Source organism: Sinocyclocheilus anshuiensis, unplaced genomic scaffold (genome assembly GCF_001515605.1).
Source record: "Sinocyclocheilus anshuiensis isolate Anshui unplaced genomic scaffold, SAMN03320099.WGS_v1.1 scaffold1094, whole genome shotgun sequence".
NCBI classification, from domain to species: Eukaryota; Metazoa; Chordata; class Actinopteri; order Cypriniformes; family Cyprinidae; genus Sinocyclocheilus; species Sinocyclocheilus anshuiensis.
In genome coordinates, this window is record NW_015536578.1 from 30,380 (window position 1) to 54,391 (window position 24,012).

The window sequence follows — 24,012 nt, forward strand, 5'->3', positions numbered from 1 at the left end:
TCTATATATTTTATATTATATATATTTTATATATATATATATATATATATATATATATATATATAAAATATTATATTTAAGTATCTTATATTTTATATTTAAGTATCTTAACTTCATACATTTAGCAGAGTAACTTCTATTTATTTTCAAGATTTATTTAATTTTGTTATTAGTAATTATTTTTCAGATTTGATCCATATAGTAATAAAGCAATAGTTTACCAAAACATAAAAAGTTTGTCATTTCAAACATTTTTTGCTCTAGTGAAACAAAGAGGATACACTGCAAAACATTTGGAGTGCTGATTTTCATAATGGAAATAGAGGCTGTCAAAAAAAAGAAAGAAAGAAATGACAAGCTAAAATGACTGCAGTGATGTTATGGTACCTTTATGTTTTTTTTTTCTTTTTTTTTCATTTTTAACAAAAGAAAGTAATTTATGTGAAAATGTATGATGACAGAATTTTATTTTTTGGGTAAAATAATCGCTTTATGTTTTGTATCTACATTTATATCTTTTATATTTGGACTTCTTATTCTTATATTCAAGTATCTTGACACGTTTAGCAGAGGTGTGAGGTCGGTTTGACTCATGTCCTTTTGACATAAAGTAAATGAGCTCAGGCATGTCAGATTCAGCAGAAATAGACTCTCTCACAACTGAACTTGTGGAGGAAGGAAGAAGGGCATAATAGACAGGATGTGACATCAGACGAGGGGTCAGAGTGGCCCTGTAGGCCACCCTATTGAGCTCTTCCTTTTCTTCAGTTCTACAGGAGGATATGACTTCAGTGTCTGAGCATGTATGTTATGTAAAGATGGTGGGCACAATCATAGCTCGCTTTTAGGCACGGTTCCACACAATGCATGGCAGTCAACGTCCACAATGACATCATGCTAGAGAATTGGCTGTTTTTGTGTCGTTTCCATAGCAGCTGATTTTACGGTTCATACGCTGGTTGTTCAGTCATTGAGATATATGGAGGGATGCGGCATATGGGACATTTTTAGTATAGACACTGACTCAGAGTCATTATCCTCTTCCATACCGAGCTGGTTTTATATATAGATTCACTAAAGTTATATACGTATGTGCTATAAAGACTGACACTTTTAACTCTGTGACTTAAAGTATTTGCTTTCTTGTTTTCTGTCCACAGAAGGATGAGGTGTATCTGAATCTGGTTCTGGACTACGTCCCTGAGACTGTCTACAGAGTGGCGAGACACTACAGCCGCGCTAAGCAGACCCTTCCCATGGTTTATGTAAAGGTGCGGATTGTTCCTAATGTGTGTTTGTGTGAGCGATGTGTGCATCCTGAATGAAAACCTTGTGTTTTGTTCCCGCTGGTGAGTATACGGGTCAACCGAGAGTGTTGGCATTTGCTCCCCCTCCTCCCGTGCAGTTTTACGTCACCAGTGTCTTGACTGCTGTGATGACATTGTCCTGAGTTATATCCTTCCTGCTATTGGCAAGATGCGACATAAATAGTCAAACACACACACACACACCTTTTTTTAGGAAATCAAACATCTGTTATTAGAGACTACTTATCAATCAGAGTCAAAGCAGAGAAAGAAAAACGACTTGGGCACTGACAAATTAATTCTTTGTGAAGAAAAGCCAATCACTGTGTCCTGGTGAAATACTTTGTTGCTTGTAACTTGTGTGTGTATATATATATATATATATATATATATATATATATATATACATACATATATTTCATTATTTATTTATTTATTGTTACTTGTAATTCTTTTTTCAGATTTAATGCAGATTTGGATAAAGGAATAGTTTACAAAAACATAATGTTTGTCATCATTTACTCACTCTCATGCTACTCCAAACCTTTTCTTGCTATTGTGAAATACCAAACAAGATACAGTGCAAAAATGTTTGAAGCGCTATTTTTAATAGTCTAGTCAAGTCAAGTCACCTTTATTTATATAGCACTTTATACAACACTGGTTGTGTCAAAGCAGCTTTACAGAGTCAAACAGGAACATAGTTTGTCAATGATGCAAGAAGACAATAACAGCGTCATTTTTCAGCTAAAGTCAGTTCATTGATTGAAGTAATAATGAGAATAGAGGCTGTTGAACTCAAAGAAAGAAAGAAAGAAAAAGCAAGCTAAAATGACTACATTATGGCACTTCTATTTTTTTTTCATTTATTCAACAAAAGAAAGTTATATAAGTGAAAAATGTAGGTGTCATAAAAACAATGTAGAACTCAAAAAATGAAAAAGAATAAAAGCTAAAATGACCACGTTATGGTACCATTATGTTTTATTTTTTCATTTTACAACAGAAGAATGTTATATGCCTTGAAAACGATGACTTCAGCCGTCCTCATTTAGCCTGCTTTTCACATTTTTCTGCTAAAGATTGTGATATTCGGGTATCCATTTCTCACTTGCCTTACGTCTGTTGGCTGAAAACTAGGGCATGTGAATCCGCCGTTTGTTAATGAATACCTTATACTGGGGACTTAGACAAAAATAATGCACATTTTCCTTGAATGAGGAGATCGATTAGCAGTAGTCTTCATGTACTCTGAATAGAGCCTTAAGATGCTTTTGAGGTGTTAGCAACTTTGCAACCAGCTAAAAAGGAAACTCTAGATTTCAGGTGATTTTTTTTTTAGCTCTAAATGAGTTGAGTTAGAACAATTTTAGTGGTTAAAGTTATTCAAAAGTGAACATTTTGTAATGTACTCGGCCTCATGCAAGTGATTTATGCTGCCAACAAGCTCCAAAAAGACAGAGTAGTTGACTGAAATGGTAATGAGTGTGATCAGAGATTGTTTTTGCGCAGAGAGTTAACACCTGTGACAATCTGTCTTTTTGTTCGCAGTGCTAAGCAGTTAGTACGTGGGGAGCCCAATGTTTCCTACATATGCTCACGGTACTACAGAGCCCCTGAACTCATCTTTGGAGCAACCGACTACACATCCAGCATAGGTATATGAGCTTTAATTGTACTACCATGCAAATCATTTCTGCTTCAATAAACTACTCCTCCATTATGTTGCCATCACCTCTTGTCATGGTAAATACGCAAATGCATGCCAAAAGTGACCCTTGTGAAAAAGAAGTAGACTGTAGCATTTTTTTAAAAGAGTACTTAAATAATATACTTAAGTGTGAATTAAATATAATGTTTCTGGACATTTAGTTGCTTGTTGATTGCAATTAAATACAAATGTATTACATTTTGATTTATACTAAATGCATTTAGAACTTTTTTGGCACACTTAATCAGGACTTAAGTACATCTTTATATCATTTTTGAATGATCATAATAAAAAGAATAATTTTCATAAGTACTGATGTTAATAAACTACAATTATAATAGAGTGCTTTACATATGCTTTAGTATGTTAGTCAACACATCAATACAAGTGTACTTTTTTAAAGCTCAACAAAATATTAAAACATAATGATTTAAAATATAAAACTTAATTTCATTTTTAAAGTGCACTTAAGTGTGTTAAGAAATAGGGTTGTGTGTTGCTACCAAGTTGGCCAAATTTTAATTTATTAATTCATATTATCTGCAAGTACAATTCTTTTTAAAACATACTTTAAAGATGTGAAGTACACATTGAGAACAATTACTTGCACTTCTTTTTCACAAGAGAATACACTGATATATCAGCTAGGCCAAATATTAAGCTGATATTTGGCCATTCTGGGACTATCAATAGTCATAACAGCTTGTTCATATCTACAGACTTAATATTTCACTTATGCATTTTTATCTGTAGATTTTGTGTAAATATTATGTAAAATTAATGTTAATGTAATTTTAGTTGTATTTATTTATTTCACATTTTTATTTACTATGATTCCGTTGGTTTTAGTGGCCACCTTGATCTCTAAATACTGTATCAGCTATTGAAAAGTCAAATAATTTGACCATTCTTTCGGAGAATAGGCCCTATAATAAGATTATGAAGCTGAAGGATCTTTCATGAACTCGTGGATTTTTTTACTCATATGTAGAGCATTGTTTTGTGTTTTTTTTGTTTGTTTGTTTGACGTGTCGTTGGTGATTTTGCAAGGACGTACAGTGAGTGCAGTAGGCTCATAGTGTTTAGGATGTGGTCTGTGTACGAGTCCTTGACCTCTGGCTAATAAGAATGGCCTGTTGAGCGTCAGCCCTCCCTCACTCTCAGCATCTCTCTGACCCCCGCTTTCACTGCAGACGTGTGGTCAGCTGGCTGCGTGTTGGCGGAACTGTTGCTAGGACAACCAATTTTCCCCGGCGACAGCGGAGTGGATCAACTGGTGGAAATCATCAAGGTACTGGCGCCGCTACACCGCCACTTCTGTCTGAGATTTAATCTCAGTGTTTACATGAGTTTGTAGGAAGAGCAACAATTGCAGAGCCACAGTCAGTTGATTTAGTTAGTTTTATACAAGACTGTTAACATGATTTATGGGTGTTTCTTCAGTTTTGTAACAGTTTTGTAAGGTGAACTCTCTTAAAACTTTTCACTAGTGTATGTGTAATTACAAATATATTGAAATACATTCCATGCAAGTTTCAGTAGAAATGACATGAAAGTGTGTTTTAGTTTACCATAAATGTTTGTCAGTATATTCATCAGTAAATTTTAACCATATTTTATAGACACTACAAATAAATATGAAACTAGATGCAAGTAAAAAAAAATCACTCTTAGGTTTAGCTACAGTGGGTATAGAAAAGAATGACACCCCTTTAAAATAATCACATTTTGTTGTTTTGCAGCCTGAAATGAAGACGGGCACAGTTTTTGTTTTATCCAGCTGTATTTACTCAGTGCAACTTATAGCATCCAAGTGAAAGATAAAACACCAACATGTCAGAAAAAATTAAAAAACGGGTGTTTCTGTGTGTTTGTGGTCACAGGTGCTGGGCACTCCCACACGGGAGCAGATTCGAGAAATGAACCCAAACTACACCGAGTTCAAATTCCCGCAGATTAAGGCCCACCCATGGACTAAGGTGAGTAAACAGGTACAGGTCAACTGTTTTACTACTTCTAGCACAGCCGTCTTCCACCTCCAGCCGTCATCTCCTCTCACTGTCCTGACTCCATTCACGTCACCCGTCTGCAGCACACAGCATTTCATTATTGGTCTTAGACACACTGCTTCTCAAGTAGTTGATGAAAGAAGAAGGAAAATTTCAATCAGGATTGTGTCTGTATGCAGACGTCCTCTTTCTGAGCTCTGTTGTGATGGCTAGCCAAGTGACCTTACAGTCTATTCCGAATCCTAGTGAGCTGCCTACGTAGGAAGCCTGGTAGGCGGAATAATTATGTTACCGCCTAAGATAGCTTGATTTCGAAGAGAGAAGGCGTTGTGTCAAGATTTTAAAAAAGCTGGTATTATAAATATGGAAATGTACAATATGTGTACTGTAAGTGTTATTATGTTTCATTCAATACTAAATCAAATCAATCAATAAAAACAGTTCAGTCTAATTAAAAATGGCCTCTTTTACTCAGTAACTACAAATAAATATGAAACTAGATGCAAGTCAAAAAAAAATCACTCTTAGGTTTAGCTACAGTGGGTATAGAAAAGAATGACCCCCCTTTAAAATAATCACATTTTGTTGTTTTGCAGCCTGAAATGAAGACGGGCACAGTTTTTGTTTTATCCAGCTGTATTTACTCAGTGCAACTTATAGCATCCAAGTGAAAGATAAAACACCAACATGTCAGAAAAAATTAAAAAACGGGTGTTTCTGTGTGTTTGTGGTCACAGGTGCTGGGCACTCCCACACGGGAGCAGATTCGAGAAATGAACCCAAACTACACCGAGTTCAAATTCCCGCAGATTAAGGCCCACCCATGGACTAAGGTGAGTAAACAGGTACAGGTCAACTGTTTTACTACTTCTAGCACAGCCGTCTTCCACCTCCAGCCGTCATCTCCTCTCACTGTCCTGACTCCATTCACGTCACCCGTCTGCAGCACACAGCATTTCATTATTGGTCTTAGACACACTGCTTCTCAAGTAGTTGATGAAAGAAGAAGGAAAATTTCAATCAGGATTGTGTCTGTATGCAGACGTCCTCTTTCTGAGCTCTGTTGTGATGGCTAGCCAAGTGACCTTACAGTCTATTCCGAATCCTAGTGAGCTGCCTACGTAGGAAGCCTGGTAGGCGGAATAATTATGTTACCGCCTAAGATAGCTTGATTTCGAAGAGAGAAGGCGTTGTGTCAAGATTTTAAAAAAGCTGGTATTATAAATATGGAAATGTACAATATGTGTACTGTAAGTGTTATTATGTTTCATTCAATACTAAATCAAATCAATCAATAAAAACAGTTCAGTCTAATTAAAAATGGCCTCTTTTACTCAGTATTTGTGTGCATAAGAAGGCAGTTCACTAGTTTTTGGAACAGAGCTGATGTCGGCCAGTAATGTCACATCCTCATGTCCATTTAAATGACGTCACCAGACATGCTTTCAACATTGCTTGCTGACTTCATTACACTTTTTACAATTGCTGTTTACTCTGTGGTCTAGGTTTTAGACTGTGCTATGCACTATTGTTCAACAGTTTGGGGTCAGTAAGATTTTTATAAGCAGCGAATGCTTTTATTCAGCAAGACTGTATTAAATTGATTAAAAGGAGCAGTGACGACTTTTATAATAGGCATTTATATTACAAAAGATTTCTATTTCAAATAAATGCTGTTCTTTCGAACTTTCTATTGATCTAACAATCCTGAAAATTGAACACTGAAAATAAAGTTTCTTGAGCAGCAAATCAGTATTTTAGAATGGTTTCTGAAGGATCATGTGACACTGAAGACTGGAGTAATGATGCTGAAAATTCAGCTTCGCATCACAGGAATAAATTACATTTTAACATATATTCAAATAGAACTGGCTTATTTTGAATTGTAATATTTCACAATATGCCACCTTGGTGAGCATAAGAGACTTCTTTCAAAAATATTACAAAATCCGACTGACCCCAAATTCTTGAACAGTAGTGTGTTATGCCTTGCACCTGAAACTGTTGTCATGTACATCAAACTGAACTTGCTGAGTCATTTGAAAATGCAGTTGAAGGACAGATGAACTGTTCCAGATGGATAGTGTTATAACTGGTAATAATCTTGGTACTTTTCTTTAGTATGATTAGAAAGGGATGTTTACACAAACAAAATCTCATTTTATTTATTACTTAAAAAAAAAACATTTCATAATTGAAAATCATGATGCAGATATCAAATTGATATTTTTGTACTCCAAGGTAAATTTGCCCAACACTGTAGGTCCACATTAAGTATAAAAGCAGGATCTCTCAGGTGCCCTCTGGTGGTCATTGTATGTAGTACACGACTGAGCTGCAGGGTGTGTTTTTAGTCTTATCCTGCTTCCAATCAGACCCCTCCCTTCAAACACAGTCTTACCTTCTGCACAGGATATGCCCCAGTGCCTGTGACGCAAACACCTCGAAAGGCTGAAATGCCTTCTTTTTCTTCTGCTTCAAGTTATCCAGAGCTAGTTTACCAAAAACAGTTCATTTATAGTGTAATAATATGTTAGATATAAACAAGTTTTATTTCAGTGATTGCACTTCTTGCTCCACTGAAGACAAACACTTTAAAGACTTTGCTACAAAAAGCAAATGAACATTTCGTCCTTATTACCCTAGAAAAAGTATACAGTGCCTTTAACACCCCATAATGGGGCATGAAGTCACCCTATGCAGGGCAGGCTACCATAATGTCAGCCTGAGGCCTAATTTGTAAAGATGTGCATATAATCATCCTAAATGTGAGTGAATGGGAGATAATTTGCTAAATGATTCATAGATGATTCAGTTTCCTATGAATGATTCATAAAACATCCATAGCTCAAGGCATGTCGCGGCTTAATCGCAATTCATGTGAGCAAGTGAGTGTTCAGATGGAATGAAGAAAGCATATGCAAAATTTAAAATGTCATAATGTGTGGTTATTCATTCAAAAAAGGTTTGTATGCACATTTTTTAATTATGTAATTACTATGTTATTATACATGTAACAAGCAAACTCTAAAATAAAGTGTTGCCGTTTATTGATACTTATTTAAGAAAATATACAACTTACTTATATACTCTTTCTAAACTTCTGAGACGTCTCCGCAGGTGTTTCGGCCACGCACGCCTCCTGAAGCCATTGCGTTGTGCTCGCGGCTGTTGGAGTACACGCCGACTGCTCGACTGACCCCGCTAGAGGCCTGCGCTCACTCCTTCTTTGATGAACTGCGGGATCCTAATGTCAAACTTCCTAATGGACGTGAGAAACCATCCTTATTCAACTTCACAACTCAAGGTATGGCATTATTTTGCATTTGTTTGTATGAAGAAAATGTGCTGTCAGATGCAAGGTAATCAGCTTTTTGATGTTGCTTGTTGGTCTGTCTTTTGTTTGACTTGACTCAGAGCTGTCCAGTAACCCATCCCTGGCATCTATCCTAATTCCTGCTCATGCACGAAACCAGGCAGGAGCTTCTACCCCCACCAACGCCTCTGCCACTTCAGGTCAGTCTTTGCTTTAGACCCTTTTTGTGCTCATCTGACATCCCTTGTCTTCTGGATATAGCTCACTCTGATACAGTGTTCATATGTATTAGTATTTCTGGTGAACAGGGGTTTGGTGTCATAGCTGTTAGTGACCAACCAGAAGCTATACCATGACTGTTTTATCAATGACATTTTTATTCAGTGACGTATAAAAATTAACACGGTAAAGAAAAGTTTAAAACACGTGGCAAGTTTTAAGGCACGTTTTTATTCTTGTTGGGTTTGATGAACTTTTATACCATTTTCAAGGAACGTGTAACGTTAATGACTCTACAAATGTCATGTGGGTTAACTATCCATCAAAGTAATCACATATTTTCCTTATCTATCTTTATCTTCATTTTCAAAAAAAAAAAAAGGGTTTAAAGTATTTTTAAAGGGAAATTAAGGAGTCGCACCACATGACATTTTACAACCAGTGTTGTTACTAAGTAAAACTATTAAAATATTTTTTGTTAATTGAATCAAAGTTAATATAAAATAAAATGTAAATATTAGACTATAAAAAAATAGAAATGTTGCCTTGGAAACTAACTCAAATAAAATAAGTTGAAGTACTCAAATTACAAAAACTGAATTTAAAGCTAAATAGAAATATAAAAAATTAAATTAAAATAAAGAAGCTCATGAAATTTTTTTTGTAAATACTATATTGGTATTTAAATAATGCTAAATAATACTTTTACATAATATAACAAATAACACGACAAACAAACAAGTAAATAAAATGAATATTAATACCTGAAATAAGCTTGTCTTGTCAAATGATCTGATATTTTAATAGACTTACAGACTTTTACACCCAGTCATGAAGTCTTCAGTGCTCGTCTATATGATACAATTTCTGGTTTTATGCTTTTTCTGCATTAAAATAGAATGCCAAACTGCCTATTTAAACTTCTCTTTAATACGAATTTAATAACAATGTAATTCTTTTAATAGGACTTTTTATTATTTTATTATGATACAAAGATAGTTGTATCATGGTGACATTTAAAGCGAAATTAAAAACATGTTCATCATACAAGAACTGTATTCAAATCATGATATGCATTAATTGCATTTTGAAATTATTTTTGAAGAAATTAATAGATATGACAGGAAAATGAGCATCACCTTACTGACCCTTATAACATACAATATATGCTAATAACAATGTTTTCTCTTTGTGTCCAGATGCCAATAGTGGAGATCGCAGTCAGACCACAACTGCAGCCTCTGCCTCTGCCTCCGTCTCCAACACCTCAACCTGAGAGCCCCAGCCAATCAGACCTGACCCTGCCTCCGAGGCCACGCCCACCCCACTGCTCACCAGCTTAATGGGCAGGATTTGAGTCATGTAACCACCACTCTTATTCAGACTGCAAGAGCCAACCTTCATTTACGTCTTTTTTTTTTTTTTTTACAAAGTTCAGAATGATACATGTGGAAAAGCCTCGTCGGATGTAATTCACGAGAGCGACAGAGACAGAGAAAAAGAGAGAGCAGTCAGGAAACAGTTCGGAAGCGGGGGTTAAAGCATAAAACCTGGTCCGTGACCAGCCGGAACTTTTTTTTTTTTCTTCTCATTCTCAGAGGACAATCTTATTATGTAAGCAATCCGGTAGCCAGATCCATCCACTTCCGTTCGCATTTGGGCTCCCCTTCTCTCACCTGGACCGTCTCTAGCTACACGTTCTCTCCCTTTATACTGTCCTGGGACTTTAATAGTGCATGGCTTGAATTTGGTTGGGAGCACCCCATGTATACAGTACATATATATATATATATATATACACAGTACATACATATAGTGTGTATATTCATATATATGTATATGTATTGGGTGAAAATGATGCAAGCATTCAAAACTAGAGGAAATATCGTATCTAAGCGTATCTAACAAACACAAGGCACCGTACAAGAGGTATAAATATAAAAACCGCATGTCAACCACAAAGACAAGAGAGAAATACTCTGTTACAGGATTTTAAGTCGGCTGAATCTGTTTTATCTTGTTTTATAAAATGGGCGGGCTGTAGGGGAGGGGCAGACATTTTGATTGACAGGTGAGACGTGCGTCTCCATCTCTGTGTTCTTGTATGATATATGCATACACCGTTTATATATTACTTTGCATTATGTAAAATAAATATATATATATATATATATATATATATATTTATATATAGATCTATATCTAGCATCAGAATCCATCACAGTTTGTCAGTGCAGCGGCCACATACTGAAATGATACAGTATGTGAATGACTAAGACTCTGCTGGAGCTCTTTTCTAGCAAGAGTTTCGCGCTTCTCTGCTGTTTTCTGTTAGCCTGGTAGAATTATAGATCACCTTCTGTCCTGATTTCCTCTGGTTATTTATTGTCGCGTGTGCGTCAGTGTCGTTCTTAACCACACAGCTAAACATAAAGAACACATGAAGAGACGCATCGATGTGGCGCCGACTTCACAGAGACTGTGTTTGTGCTCCATTCGCAATGTTAAACTGAAATGGCTGTGTTGTTTTAACCACTACTTTTTTCTTCATCATGTCTCAGCATAACGTACGGAAAAATGTACTTTTTTTATTTCCCAAAATGTCTTAATACACAAAGTATAGCAGTATAAGAAAACAACAGACGTGTATATACAGTACAGCACAGTTGCTCCTCACCAAATGCTGGCTTTTACTTTTAATTTTTATGTTTTGTTTTGATTTTTGTATAATTTGTGAGCGTGTGTGATTGAGTGAGTGAGTGAGTGAGTGTTCTGCTATGTACATAAATATGCTGACCTGAGAACTGTTAATGAGCGAAAACAAAGACGCGGGATTAAATGAAAAATGGATCAAAGAAAAAAAAATTAAAAAGATCAGGGCAAACATGACCTGTTTGTTGGATACTGTAGACAAGGAGCTTTCTCCAGCCATATAGTTCAATCTTATCTGTACAGTAGGTGCCAGCTATATTATTGTAACTATAACTAGTAATGTATAGTGTATCTATAGTTTGGAGTGCCTTTGCTTCCATACACTTCCTGTCCCTAGACCACACCCACTTCCTGTCCACACACAAGACAGACCACGCCCCTTCCTGTGACCCTCTGCAGGTGGTCTTGATTGGTCAAGTCTGAATGACTGACAGCCGAATTCATTTCCTATCAGAAACCACATTCGATGGCATTTCTGTAGATGTTTTTCCTCACTTCTTTTTTTTTTTTTCTCTCTCTTCGAGTTTGGCACAAAGCTGTTTTTGTGTGCGGAGGAGTCGTGTTCCGGAAATGATTTACACTTAGAAACCGGGTTCCCGCGGGTCCTTAAAAAGTCTTAAAAATAATTGTACTATCAAATTTAAGGACATAAAGTCTTAAATGGTACAAGAAAGTCTTAATTATGATTTCAAGAGGTCTTAAATTTGTGGACGGAAAAAACAGATTTGCATATAGCTTAATGTGATGATTAAACTTCAAAAGGTTATGATTTCATTGAATAAACAAGAGCGCTGTACTGTTTCAAAGTCCGGTGCTGCTGCTTTGTTTACTGCGGTTACCGGGGAAACAGTTATATTTCTGCCGTTCGGAAAGCGCCTCCTGCTGGCAGAGAATGAATTTGCATTTTCAATAAGCCTGTCTGCTGTTTTTGTTCAGACTAATGTGAAAATCGACCCATGTTTTTATGCAGCAAACACAGTTGTAAATGTGAACCCTCGTTCCACTACCAAAGTGAACCAACTATGAGCGTGTTGTTATGTAACTGCAACATCCCAGGGGCAATAATAATGATTTCTTTGTGTTTTCACTCGTTGGCCAGCCGACAGTATGCGGTAGAGATGTCACGTAGCACCCGCCGGACCCTCATCCCCGCACCCTCAATGTAAAGCTTGCTTGTAAGATGCGCATTCATAGATGTGTTGCTTTCCACGAATGGTGTGACCACTTCACGTGACTAAAGTTAGAGTAAAAATGTAAAGAGACAAGGTTTAAAAACAATTACCAAAAAAAAAAAAAAAATTGTTTTAAGGACTGTGGGCTAAATACAGACTATCACATTACATACACTTATTGGGAAAAAAATTGTCTTGGTTTAAAATGGAAAAAAGGAAAAAAAAATACAACCTGTATAACATTAATATTACTTGAATGCGTCTGTTTGTGACTGAAATTTTTATTTTATTTTAAATATATTCTTTTTCTGTGAAGGTATGCTAAATGTCTCCTCTCCTTGTAAATATGTCCGTTTTGGTCCTTGGTGTGACTTGGATTCAGAGACTAGTTACCTGGTACTGTAATTTGCATTAAATAAAGAGTAGGATAGCTTGGAAATGACCCTGCATTTGCCACGCGTCTTTCTTTTCCCAACTCAAGATGTCGCTATCCTCAAATTCAATCCATTTAGACTAAATTAACGTGCAATTAAATGTCTCTCTTTTTCTTCACTCTTGCCTAATATGTTTAAAGGTGATTGTGGTAAGTGCCTGAGTTCAAATAAAACATACTTTAAATGCATTTTAAGTTGCTTTGGATAAAAGCATGTGTTATAGCCTACTACCGTTCAAAAGTTCGGGGCCAATTGGTTTCTGAAGTATCATGTGTCTGGAGTAATGATGCTGAAAATTCAGCTTTGCCATCACAGGAATAAATTACTTTTTAAAATATATTCAAATAGAAAACAGTTTTTGTAAATTGTAATAATATTTCACAATATTGCTATATTTTTGATCAAATAAATGCAGCTTGATTAAAAAAAAAAATATATATATATATATATATATATATATAAAAACATACAACCCCACATTTTTTTTAACAGTACGTTATGAGGAAATGATTTACACTTAGAAACCGGGTTCCCGCGGGTCCTTAAAAAGTCTTAAAAATAATTGTACTATCAAATTTAAGGACATAAAGTCTTAAATGGTACAAGAAAGTCTTAATTATGATTTCAAGAGGTCTTAAATTTGTGGACGGAAAAAACAGATTTGCATATAGCTTAATGTGATGATTAAACTTCAAAAGGTTATGATTTCATTGAATAAACAAGAGCGCTGTACTGTTTCAAAGTCCGGTGCTGCTGCTTTGTTTACTGCGGTTACCGGGGAAACAGTTATATTTCTGCCGTTCGGAAAGCGCCTCCTGCTGGCAGAGAATGAATTTGCATTTTCAATAAGCCTGTCTGCTGTTTTTGTTCAGACTAATGTGAAAATCAACCCATGTTTTTACACTGCAAACATGCAGAGTTGTAAATGTAAGCTGGTGGATTGACAAGAAGATTATAAATACATTATACAATTCTAAGACAGTAAATTATATTTGTGTTAATATAATAGTTGAATAATTGTTTAAATGAATAATTGATACTTTTGACTCATCCATTTTTTTTTTTTATTATTTAAAATCTGAAATGTGAAGTTTATCATTTTATAAACCTTATTGTTTTTGTGAAAACCTGTATATGGTACACGGAAAATCATGCTTTTTACAGTTATGTAACCATAGACATTGCCCTTTTGCACTCATATGGTATAAATTTTATTTGTGCAGGTCTTAAAAAGTCTTAAATTTGAGCTTAAAAATCCTGCAGAAACCCTGTAGAAAATAAACAGTTACACAGTTAAAGATTCTACACACATGCTCATAAAATTTTACATTTTATTTTCCTGAGCGGGACATATACATCTTGCTTTGCAAATAATCACCGTAAAGACAGAAAACCTGAGTGTATTGTGTAGAAATGATTCGTGTTGTGACAAGTTTCCTCCTCATATATCAGACAGGATAAAATAACTGCTTAATCTAAACAGGATGCCAATATGAAGGCATCTGTGCTTTATAGAGACGCCTGACATCTGAAAACTCTGCTTGTATTTATAATATGTCTAAATAAAGAATATTTTCCAAAAATACTGCATTCCTAGTTTGAACACTAAACATCTGCTCTACATTGTCATTTCACATTTGACACTAGCTCACAATCTTCACATTGTCATTGTTAACTTTTTTAGCTTTAATGACAAAATGACCTTCAAATGCTTTCTGATGTCTGTTCAGTAAATTTGCTCGAAAGTGAAAAAGGTTACTGCTGAGTGAAGAATTTTAAAAGGCAATCACTTCTCAAGAAAGTGTCTGTGTGATGAACTCTTGCAGCCTCCTAAAATTTCTGATATGTTGCACAAAATACAGCAAGCTTTTTTACTAATAAAGCATTCACAACAGGCATGAAATGAATAGCTAGCTCAACTCTTTTGATACCCAGCCACATATCAGTGAATCTCACAAAACCTGACAAGAACATAATCCACACCCAAAACACATAGTTTGCATAAAAGCCTATTTTTTTTCATTACCATAAAAAATCCCATTCTCATTACTGTAATGAAAAATAATTATAGATATAAAAATAAAAATAGATATTTTGCATAAAAAGCCTATATAGTTTTTTTCAATATGTAGAGTAAATTAAGACCTGAACATGTTCTTTATGAGATTCATAACTCCATTTACATTCTAATCTGGAAAATGTTTGAATCAAATATAGCTACTCACATCTGACAGTGGCATTGAATCATTTGAACACAACATACCCTGAAGCGGTTAACTTATACCACTATTTTGCATTTAAAAATGAATAATAAATAAACAGATTCGTCAAGACAGACTATTAACACAAATGACTAGTATAGTATCATATTGTTGTTTTATACATCTGTGATGCTGCCATAATAACTTGCTCTTACTGCATCACATTTCAAACTTCATTCATGCTGTAAATGTAAGAGATAGTATGTGCCATCCTACATCTGGTTATGAACCATAGAAATTGTTCTTTCATGAAAAGATCCAGAAAAAGATTACTCGTGAGATAAACTCAAACACCATTACATGTAGTTACACAGCTATAAAACGACAGGTTCACAATTGCAGTGTGCTGCAGTTCAGTAGTTCATTATCAGTAGGCACCGTCCTTGTCCTCGCTAGTTTTGACTATATTTCAGTCCTTAGTGTCTTCAGATGAAGGTCAACGCGGCTGGTGATAGCCAGTTCAAGGCCAGTTAGTTGAGTCATCTGCTCTGTGAAGGCTTAGCTGTCTTTGCTTATTATTTCCAGTAAAAGCGGAGACACTTCAGGCTGAATGTCCTGGATTTTCAGCACTTGTTTCGTATACTCTTCATTCATACTCCTCATCTCAGTCAGGCACGCCAAGATCTTTGGGAACAGCAGACTAGCAGAAGGAGAAGGTTCAAATGAAGGTGCAATCAAAGAAATAGTTTTCCTCGTGAGACAGAAATAAAGCGTTCTTACTGTTTCTCTGGCTCGGTCCTCTTGGCCTCAATGTAGGTCTTCAGGGTGAGAGCTAGTGTTTCCTGGTTGCGGTCGATCACGCTGTGATGTTTCACACCGGGGCGATCTGTGGATGAAAACACACACGTAAGAGGTGAAACTGCTGGCCGCGTGTGTTCATGTGAATGTGAGCTTCATCTGAAATACCTGGTGAGAAGAGCGAGATGGCCTGCATCAGCACATACTCCTCTTCACGCAAGTGCAGCTTGCGCAGTGTGCAATGGAAGTTCATCATAGGGTCCAGCAGATGACGCTGGAAACCAGCTGACCGGTGGGGGAGGAAAGAGACAAACTGATGCAGCATGTCTACTTGTAAATGCCTTCAAAAGCATGTAATACATGCTGCAAAGTGAAACATTACCCTAGATTCATTTACTGATGTTTCATTTCTAAGAGGAGAGACTTTTTGGTTAATTAAAATAAAGCTGAAATCAAATCAAATATAAATATTTGATGGAAAACTTGCAAGTAACTTAGACAAAACTTAGAAATGTTGCCATGCAACTAATTGAAAATTAATTTCGTTTAAACTAAAATTCTTAAAACGAAAACTGAAATAGAAATATATATATATATAAATCACATAACAAAATTGTTTAAAAATGAAACTTTAATTAAAATTAAAACTGATTAACTAACTAAAATTACTAAAACTAAAACCGAAATAAATGAAAGATAAACAGAATTAAAAACAAAAACTAATATTTTTTTTTACAAAATCACGTAACAAAAAAAATAACAAAAAAACGAATAAAACTGAAAACGGTTTAACTAAAACTTCTAGAAATATTAACATATAAAGTATAATAATATAAATAATACTCAAATTACACTGATGATGAATTTCCTCTTGTAACAGTAAGATTTAATTGAGTTCTCAGTTATGATTCATTTAAGCATTAAGCATTTGTATCAGTGTTAAAATATAAAAGAAAAGAAAAAAGAGAAAAGAAAAGTCACACGAGAAGTGTTGACAACGTCAGTGTGCATAGCTCAAATCAGTTGGTCTTGAAAGAATTAGTGGCAAATATTCATATTGGATCTGACTTGAGTATTTTATTCTGTGCTGTATACTGAGGCTCTTTTTTATGCAGATGTGTCCATTTGATATACATGTGTGACCCTGGACCACAAAACCAGTCATAAGGGACAATTTTTCGAAATTGAGATTTATACATCATCTGAAAGCTGAACAAATAAGCTTTCCATTGATGTATGGTTTGTTAGGATAGGACAATATTTGGCCGAGATACAACTATTTGAAAATCTGGAATCTGAGGGTGCAAAAAAAATCAAAATATTGAGAAAATCGCCTTTAAAGTTGTTCAAATGAAGTTCTTAGCAATGCATATTACTAATCAAAAATTAAGTTGTGATATATTTACAGTAGGACATTTACAAAATATTTTCATGGAACATGATCTTTACTTAATATCCTAATGATTTTTGGCATAAAAGAAAAATCTATAATTTTGACCCATACAATGTATTTTTGGCTATTGCTACAAATATACCCCAGCGACTTAAGACTGGTTTTGTGCTCCAGGGTCACATTTGATCTGATTTCAGACTAGAAGCATTTGACATGTGACAGGGATTATGTTTGTGACGTCTCCTTGCTATGGCTGCTTCACGTCGACATGGTAAAGCAGTCCCATCTGTTTGCTTTGAAACAATGCATGTTCATTAAACAGAAGAGCTGTTGTGAATGACAGCTGTATGATGGTAATGACATTCAATTCAGAGTTCAATTTAAGGCTTTTACAGCTGCGTCTCAGAGACTGTAGAAAATCAGGGTAATTAGTCAATATGTAATGAAATGCCACTTCTTTAGCAACTATGAACATTTAGCCTTGAGAAGCAAATATAAAGAGAAAATCAAGGATGGACTGAAGTTTGTAATAACGCCACCACAGCCTTTAAATATGCCACATATGGGTTCTTAATTAAAAGGGCCATATTAACATTAAAGTAAGCAAAAAAAATGGTGACAGATTTAAAAATGCAAAAAGTACTGCTAGATAACACAATACAGTATACATTTTTATTATGTAATTTAGGTGCTTTCACACCTGTAGATTGATTGCTTTGTTCCGAAACAGGGATTAAAATGATTACAATGTTGCTTTTTATTCTTGGTGCGGTTCGCTTTGATATGGCAATGTTTCTAAACGGACCAAAATTGTTAATACATGTCACGCGCGAGTAAACGGTTCTCTCATTGGTCAAAGTTTCACGGTTTATTTTCCGGGATGTCATCCATCAGGATGGAACGACAACAGCTTATTGTTGTTTTTTTTGTAGATGTCGTTATATTAATTTATCACTTTGAGCAGGAGTCCAAGATTCATCGGGAAAACATTTTTAAACTGCACATACTAGGAAGAAGAGCAATAAGACGGCATTATAAAATGAAAAAGTGCTCTTTGATTTTGAATGGCGAAGACGTGCTCACCCACAGACATTAACAGGTTCATTTTGAAGTATTAGCAAAACAACAAAGCTAATGTTTTTCACTGAACTTACGTAATTACCCATCATACATTGTGATATAGCCTGGTTCGTTGGTCCGTTAGATCGGATTGCTTTCTCAATACAACCGAACCGCTCCAGAGTTCGTTTTCAATCGAGCTGAGACCACCTCGTTCAGGCGATCTCGGACCGATTGTTTTGGCATGGATCCGAGCGCGACTGCCATGTTCACATATGCCCAAACGAACCGAGCTAGGGGGGGAAACACGCCAGGTTCCGAAACAACGGGCCAGGTGTGAAAGCACCCTTTCTTAAATTAACTTACATTTACTTGAGAAGCAAAATTACTTATCACGTAATTTTAATTCTAAAAAAAGGTATTTTATTTTATTTATTTTATTTTATTAATTTTTTTGCTTATCAAGTATAATTAATTGCACTTAAGATATCAAATCTTGTTTTCTGGGGGAAAAAAAGTCAAAATTAAGTTTGAAAATTGAGAACAAGAAATGCCATTGGGGCAAGAAAATAAACTTGTTTTCCCTTTGAAGTAAGGGAATTTTTTTCTTTCCTCATTTTTCTTTCCTCATTGGCAGAGAGTTTTTCTTATAAGCATTAACTCACTTAGGGTGCTTTCACACCTGTAGATCGATTGCTTTGTTCCGAAACAGGGATTAAAATGATTACAATGTTGCTTTTTATTCTTGGTGCGGTTCGCTTTGATATGGCAATGTTTCTAAACGGACCAAAATTGTTAATACATGTCACGCGCGAGTAAACGGTTCTCTCATTGGTCAAAGTTTCACGGTTTATTTTCCGGGATGTCATCCATCAGGATGGAACGACAACAGCTTATTGTTGTTTTTTTTGTAGATGTCGTTATATTAATTTATCACTTTGAGCAGGAGTCCAAGATTCATCGGGAAAACATTTTTAAACTGCACATACTAGGAAGAAGAGCAATAAGACGGCATTATAAAATGAAAAAGTGCTCTTTGATTTTGAATGGCGAAGACGTGCTCACCCACAGACATTAACAGGTTCATTTTGAAGTATTAGCAAAACAACAAAGCTAATGTTTTTCACTGAACTTACGTAATTACCCATCATACATTGTGATATAGCCTGGTTCGTTGGTCCGTTAGATCGGATTGCTTTCTCAATACAACCGAACCGCTCCAGAGTTCGTTTTCAATCGAGCTGAGACCACCTCGTTCAGGCGATCTCGGACCGATTGTTTTGGCATGGATCCGAGCGCGACTGCCATGTTCACATATGCCCAAACGAACCGAGCTAGGGGGGGAAACACGCCAGGTTCCGAAACAACGGGCCAGGTGTGAAAGCACCCAGTTCCAATTATAATTTCAGTAATTGAGTATTTTTATGACTATTTTCCACCCTCTCACTGACCATTAATAAATAGCTCCCCTTTTTTTTGGTGCTGGGCCTTTAAGATTTAGTGCCTAAACAAACTTGTTGCATGTGAAATGAACAAACTTTACTCTAATGTTGGGTTAAATACAGTTTTCAAACGGCCTCATCCTTCAACAACAGTCTCGTTGTAAAGCCTGAATTACATCGTGACAGATTCATAAATGGTCGTTGACATGCGAATGAAGCTGTGTATCACATGAATAAATGACATTTTTTAATATATTCAAACAGAAACAGTTATTTTAAATTGCAATAATATTTCACAGTATTACTGCTTTTACTGTATTTTTGATCAAATAAATCCAGCCTTGGTGAGTTTGAGAGACTTCTTTCAATAACATTAAAAAATCTTGCCAATTCCAAACCTTTGAACGGTAGTTTAAACATACTACTTATAGCAGTATATGTTTTCACTTAAAAGTTAAAATTTCTCATGATATGACTCCTCTATCTTTCAAAAAGTCATTTCTAAGTTAGCTTGTGCTATAGTGACATGTATAATGTGTCATGCTTAGCTAGTGACAAGCTCAGTCTTTCATACACGGGTTACATCTTAACCAGTTTCACTGCATTTCATCTTCCTGAACTCTCTCCGTTCACTGACACATAATTTACATTCTTGCAGTATGGCCAAAAGCTCACACGCAAGGGTCCGTCTGAAATTTTCAAACTTACGTGTGAAAAGGGTTGAAGCTTAAGTGTGTCATTTCCACTAGCAGCAAAAGTAATGATAGTCCTGTCCCAAACACATATTGCTGATGTTTCTGTTGAGATGCTCAAACAAACAGAAAAATGTTTCGAAAGCACCACAGAGAGTCTTTGCAGTTTTAGGGAAATTAAAGTACGGATGATTTACTTACAGTTGACTCTTATGGAAGCTTGTTTCTGCCGCAGGATAAACAAAAAAGGTAATTGTGACTTTTTATCTCACAATTATGACTTTTTTTCATGCAATTCTGAGAAGACAAAAAAAGAGTCAAAATTCTAAAACATAAATGCAGAATTCAAGATATAAATTTGCAATTCTAAGAAGAAAAGTCAGAATTGGGAAATATAAATTCACAATTGCGAGAAAAAAAGTCGCAATTACCTTTAAAAAAAAAAACATAATTCTGAGATGTAAACTCAGAATTTGCAATTACAAGTTTATAAACTTGAGAGATATAAACGTGCAATTCTGAGAAGAAAAGTCAGAACTGTAAGATAAAAAGTCTCAGTTACCTTTTTATTTTTTATTCCTTGGCAAAAAAACAAACAAATTTTAAGATGTAAACTTGCAATTATGAGTTTATAACTTGCAATTGTGAGAAATAAACCTTAAATTTCAAGAAAAACTGTCAGAAATGTGAGACAAAAAGTCACAAATTACAGCACCTGTTTTACTACTGTGGAGGAAAATAGAAAAGTGGAGGAAACAAGCTTCCATAGTTTCTGCATATTAAGGTAAAAGGGGAAAAATACCTGTTAAAATGAGTCAGATTTTTGAAGTAAAAAATAAGCATGAAAGTTTAACTGACTCAATCCCATTTGAAGTAATGAAAATGCCAATAAACACACAGACTGATGCATGTACTAAAACAGTAAGACAGGTAGTGCTTTCTGAAAAAGCCTGGCTATTCCGTTCACTTTTTCCCTGAGATGAAATTTGCTCTGCCTGCAGCACGGTCACGCTGACTCCATCTCCTCCTCATTATCTTCAGATACTGTCCTGCTGTGCTCCCAACACCTAACGCTTATAGGGGGCTTATTCCACTCCTTCCTCCTGTGTTCTCCTTTTCTTCTTCCTCCTCTTAGCTGGAGCGTTATGAAAAAACTTATAAAAAAAAAAAACGCCGCCCTCATCCGTCATCCACCCGGAGCTGCTTCCGTTTACAACAGTGAGCGCAAGCTAGATTAAAGTCATTATTACGTTTTGAATATGGATATTTTTCTTACAAAAACGCATCGATTCGCTACAGGAGGCCTTTGTACACCCCCCGGAGCCGTGTGAGACACTTTTTTTTTTAATGGATTGGTGCTTTTTATTTAACTTCTTTTGGACTGATGCATGCAACACCCGCTGAGTGGCATTAAACAGCTTGAAAGATCAAAGACCATTTTTAATATAACTCCGACTGGATTCGTCTGAAAGAAGAAAGTCATATACACCTAAGATGACTTGAGGGTGAGTAATTTGTGGGCTAATTTTCATTTTTGGGTGAACTAACCCTTTAAATTGTATGCATCTATGGTGAAATTTCTGCATTTTCGTGTCAATACATGCTTATTTTAATGCGAACAATGCGCTGTGGCTTTAATCCAGTGCAGTACAGCACAGCAATAAAATAAACGATGGCTGCACTGCTGCAGACGCACCACTCCTGAAACGCACTGCCGGACCGCAACCACGTGCAGTGTGAATGCTCTAATCCGTTAACATGAAAACAGTTGTGCCACTTAATATTTTTGTGGAAACAGAGATACATTTTTTTTTTCCAGGATTCTTTTGATGAATAGAAATATCAAAAGAACATCATTTATTTGAAACAGAAATCTTTTGTATATAAGAGTAATACATGTCAATTTTGATCAATTTAATACACCCTTGCTGAATAATTCATATTATTATTATTATTATACAGCAGAGTCTATATAAGATTAATGGAGACTTGTGAAGACCCTCACCTCGCATGGCGTCATCCAGGCAGTACTGCAGCGGGCCGCACTCCCAGATGCCTGTCACCTCATTAAAGAACATGTTGAAGTGGATCAGAATGATCTCAAAGGTGGCGCCTTTCAGCAGCGAGATCTGGTCGTCTATGATTAGAGCCCTGTCATTCAAAACACAACAACTTCATTATAATCTTGTATCCGTCAAGCTGCTTGGCTAAACTAACATGAGCAAAAAACTATCAGGTGTAAACATGTCTTGTCTGATCACTTGTGACCACCAGTGATGAATCTTTATATCAGATGGACTGTAAGGCGGCCAGTATTCACCTAAACATTGTAAGCGTCTTGCTGAAGTTGATTACATTCTTGATCATGTATGTGGTGAGGTCTGTAAAATGTGGCAGAGAGGTGAAGATGGCACTTTTATGTCGATTCTTCTCTTTATTTTCAGGACTCTGAAAGCTGAAGGAAGGGAACGAGGGGGAGACAAAGCTGATGGTCTGCTGCATTGCATCTTCAGGCGACGGTTTGTGCATGGTTGCGTAAGTGAACCTGCTGCTGTTTGGCTCTCGACCACACTCAGACATGGATTTCTGATCCCGATCTAAAGGCTGAGGACATAAAACCTCTAATAAAGACAGTGCTTAAAAACATAGTTCAGTAGATATACAGTATTTGTCGAAATCTCAAACAGACAATCGAAATCAGGTAAGTATGTTACCCGGAACTGAATGAAGTGGGCACAAGTCATGTCAAAGGTCTTTTGATGTGCGGTGAGCAGCTCCTGTATGACAGCTTCCTGTTGAGGGGAGAGCGTTACAGGCTCCTCCTGCATCTTCTTCCTCCTGATCTGCATCCTCCGCTTCTCCACAGCATCGTCCGACATGATCACTGATGAAAAGAACCACAGGAACCAAAGTGAAGGCTACACTATGGAATTTTTATACACAATTAGGTATACACTACTGTTCAAAAGATTGGAGTAAGAAAGATTTTGTAAAGTTTTTGACAATAAAAAAAGTAATATTGTGAAAGTGCTTTCTATTTGAATATATTTTTTTTAATGTCATTTATTCCTATAATGTAACGTAAACTTTATAAATGTCTTTAATGTCACTTGATCAATTAAACACAGTTGAAGACAAACTTATTAGACCCCCCCCCCCCCACACAAAAAAAAATGTGAAAAATACTGTTACGTGAAATAGAAAGCTTATTTTTTTTATATTGTTGTATTTTACTTTATTTTATATATGTGTGTGTGTGTGTGTGTATACATACATACATACATACATACATACATACATAGATATACAATTGAAGACAAAATTATTAGACCACCTATGAAATTTAAATTATTTTTCAAATATTTCCCAAGTGATGTTTAACAGAGCAAGGGAATTTTATCACAGTACAAAGAAAGAGAAAGCCTTATTTCTTTCAATTTGCCTGGAATAAAACAATTATTACAAAAAAAAAATGCAAAAGTCAATATTATTAGCCCCCTTAAAGGGATACTCCACCCCAAAATGAAAATGTTGTCATTAATCACTT

General features: G+C 35.7%; 2 protein-coding genes across 3 annotated transcripts in view; one reads left to right on the forward strand and one right to left on the reverse strand.

The window, feature by feature from the left end:
- Positions 1-11,434, forward strand: part of LOC107703010 (glycogen synthase kinase-3 beta-like) — a 26,636-nt gene extending 15,202 nt beyond the window's left edge. The window contains exons 4-10 of the mRNA XM_016505501.1: positions 1,161-1,303; positions 2,859-2,965; positions 4,212-4,309; positions 4,902-4,997; positions 8,148-8,334; positions 8,445-8,543; positions 9,762-11,434. Coding sequence (XP_016360987.1) covers positions 1,161-1,303; positions 2,859-2,965; positions 4,212-4,309; positions 4,902-4,997; positions 8,148-8,334; positions 8,445-8,543; positions 9,762-9,838 — 807 coding nt within the window. The 3' untranslated portion in view covers positions 9,839-11,434. The remainder of the gene's footprint in view (positions 1-1,160; positions 1,304-2,858; positions 2,966-4,211; positions 4,310-4,901; positions 4,998-8,147; positions 8,335-8,444; positions 8,544-9,761) is intronic.
- A 2,700-nt stretch (positions 11,435-14,134) lies between these two features.
- LOC107702743 (nuclear receptor subfamily 1 group I member 2-like) overlaps positions 14,135-24,012 on the reverse strand; it is a 31,407-nt gene continuing 21,529 nt past the window's right edge. For both annotated transcript variants that reach the window (XM_016505153.1, XM_016505161.1), the window contains exons 4-9: positions 23,180-23,349; positions 22,786-23,069; positions 22,471-22,616; positions 16,048-16,164; positions 15,862-15,967; positions 14,135-15,781 (exon numbers count right to left, since the gene is read on the reverse strand). In XM_016505153.1, coding sequence (XP_016360639.1) covers positions 15,640-15,781; positions 15,862-15,967; positions 16,048-16,164; positions 22,471-22,616; positions 22,786-23,069; positions 23,180-23,349 — 965 coding nt within the window. In that variant the 3' untranslated portion in view covers positions 14,135-15,639. The remainder of the gene's footprint in view (positions 15,782-15,861; positions 15,968-16,047; positions 16,165-22,470; positions 22,617-22,785; positions 23,070-23,179; positions 23,350-24,012) is intronic.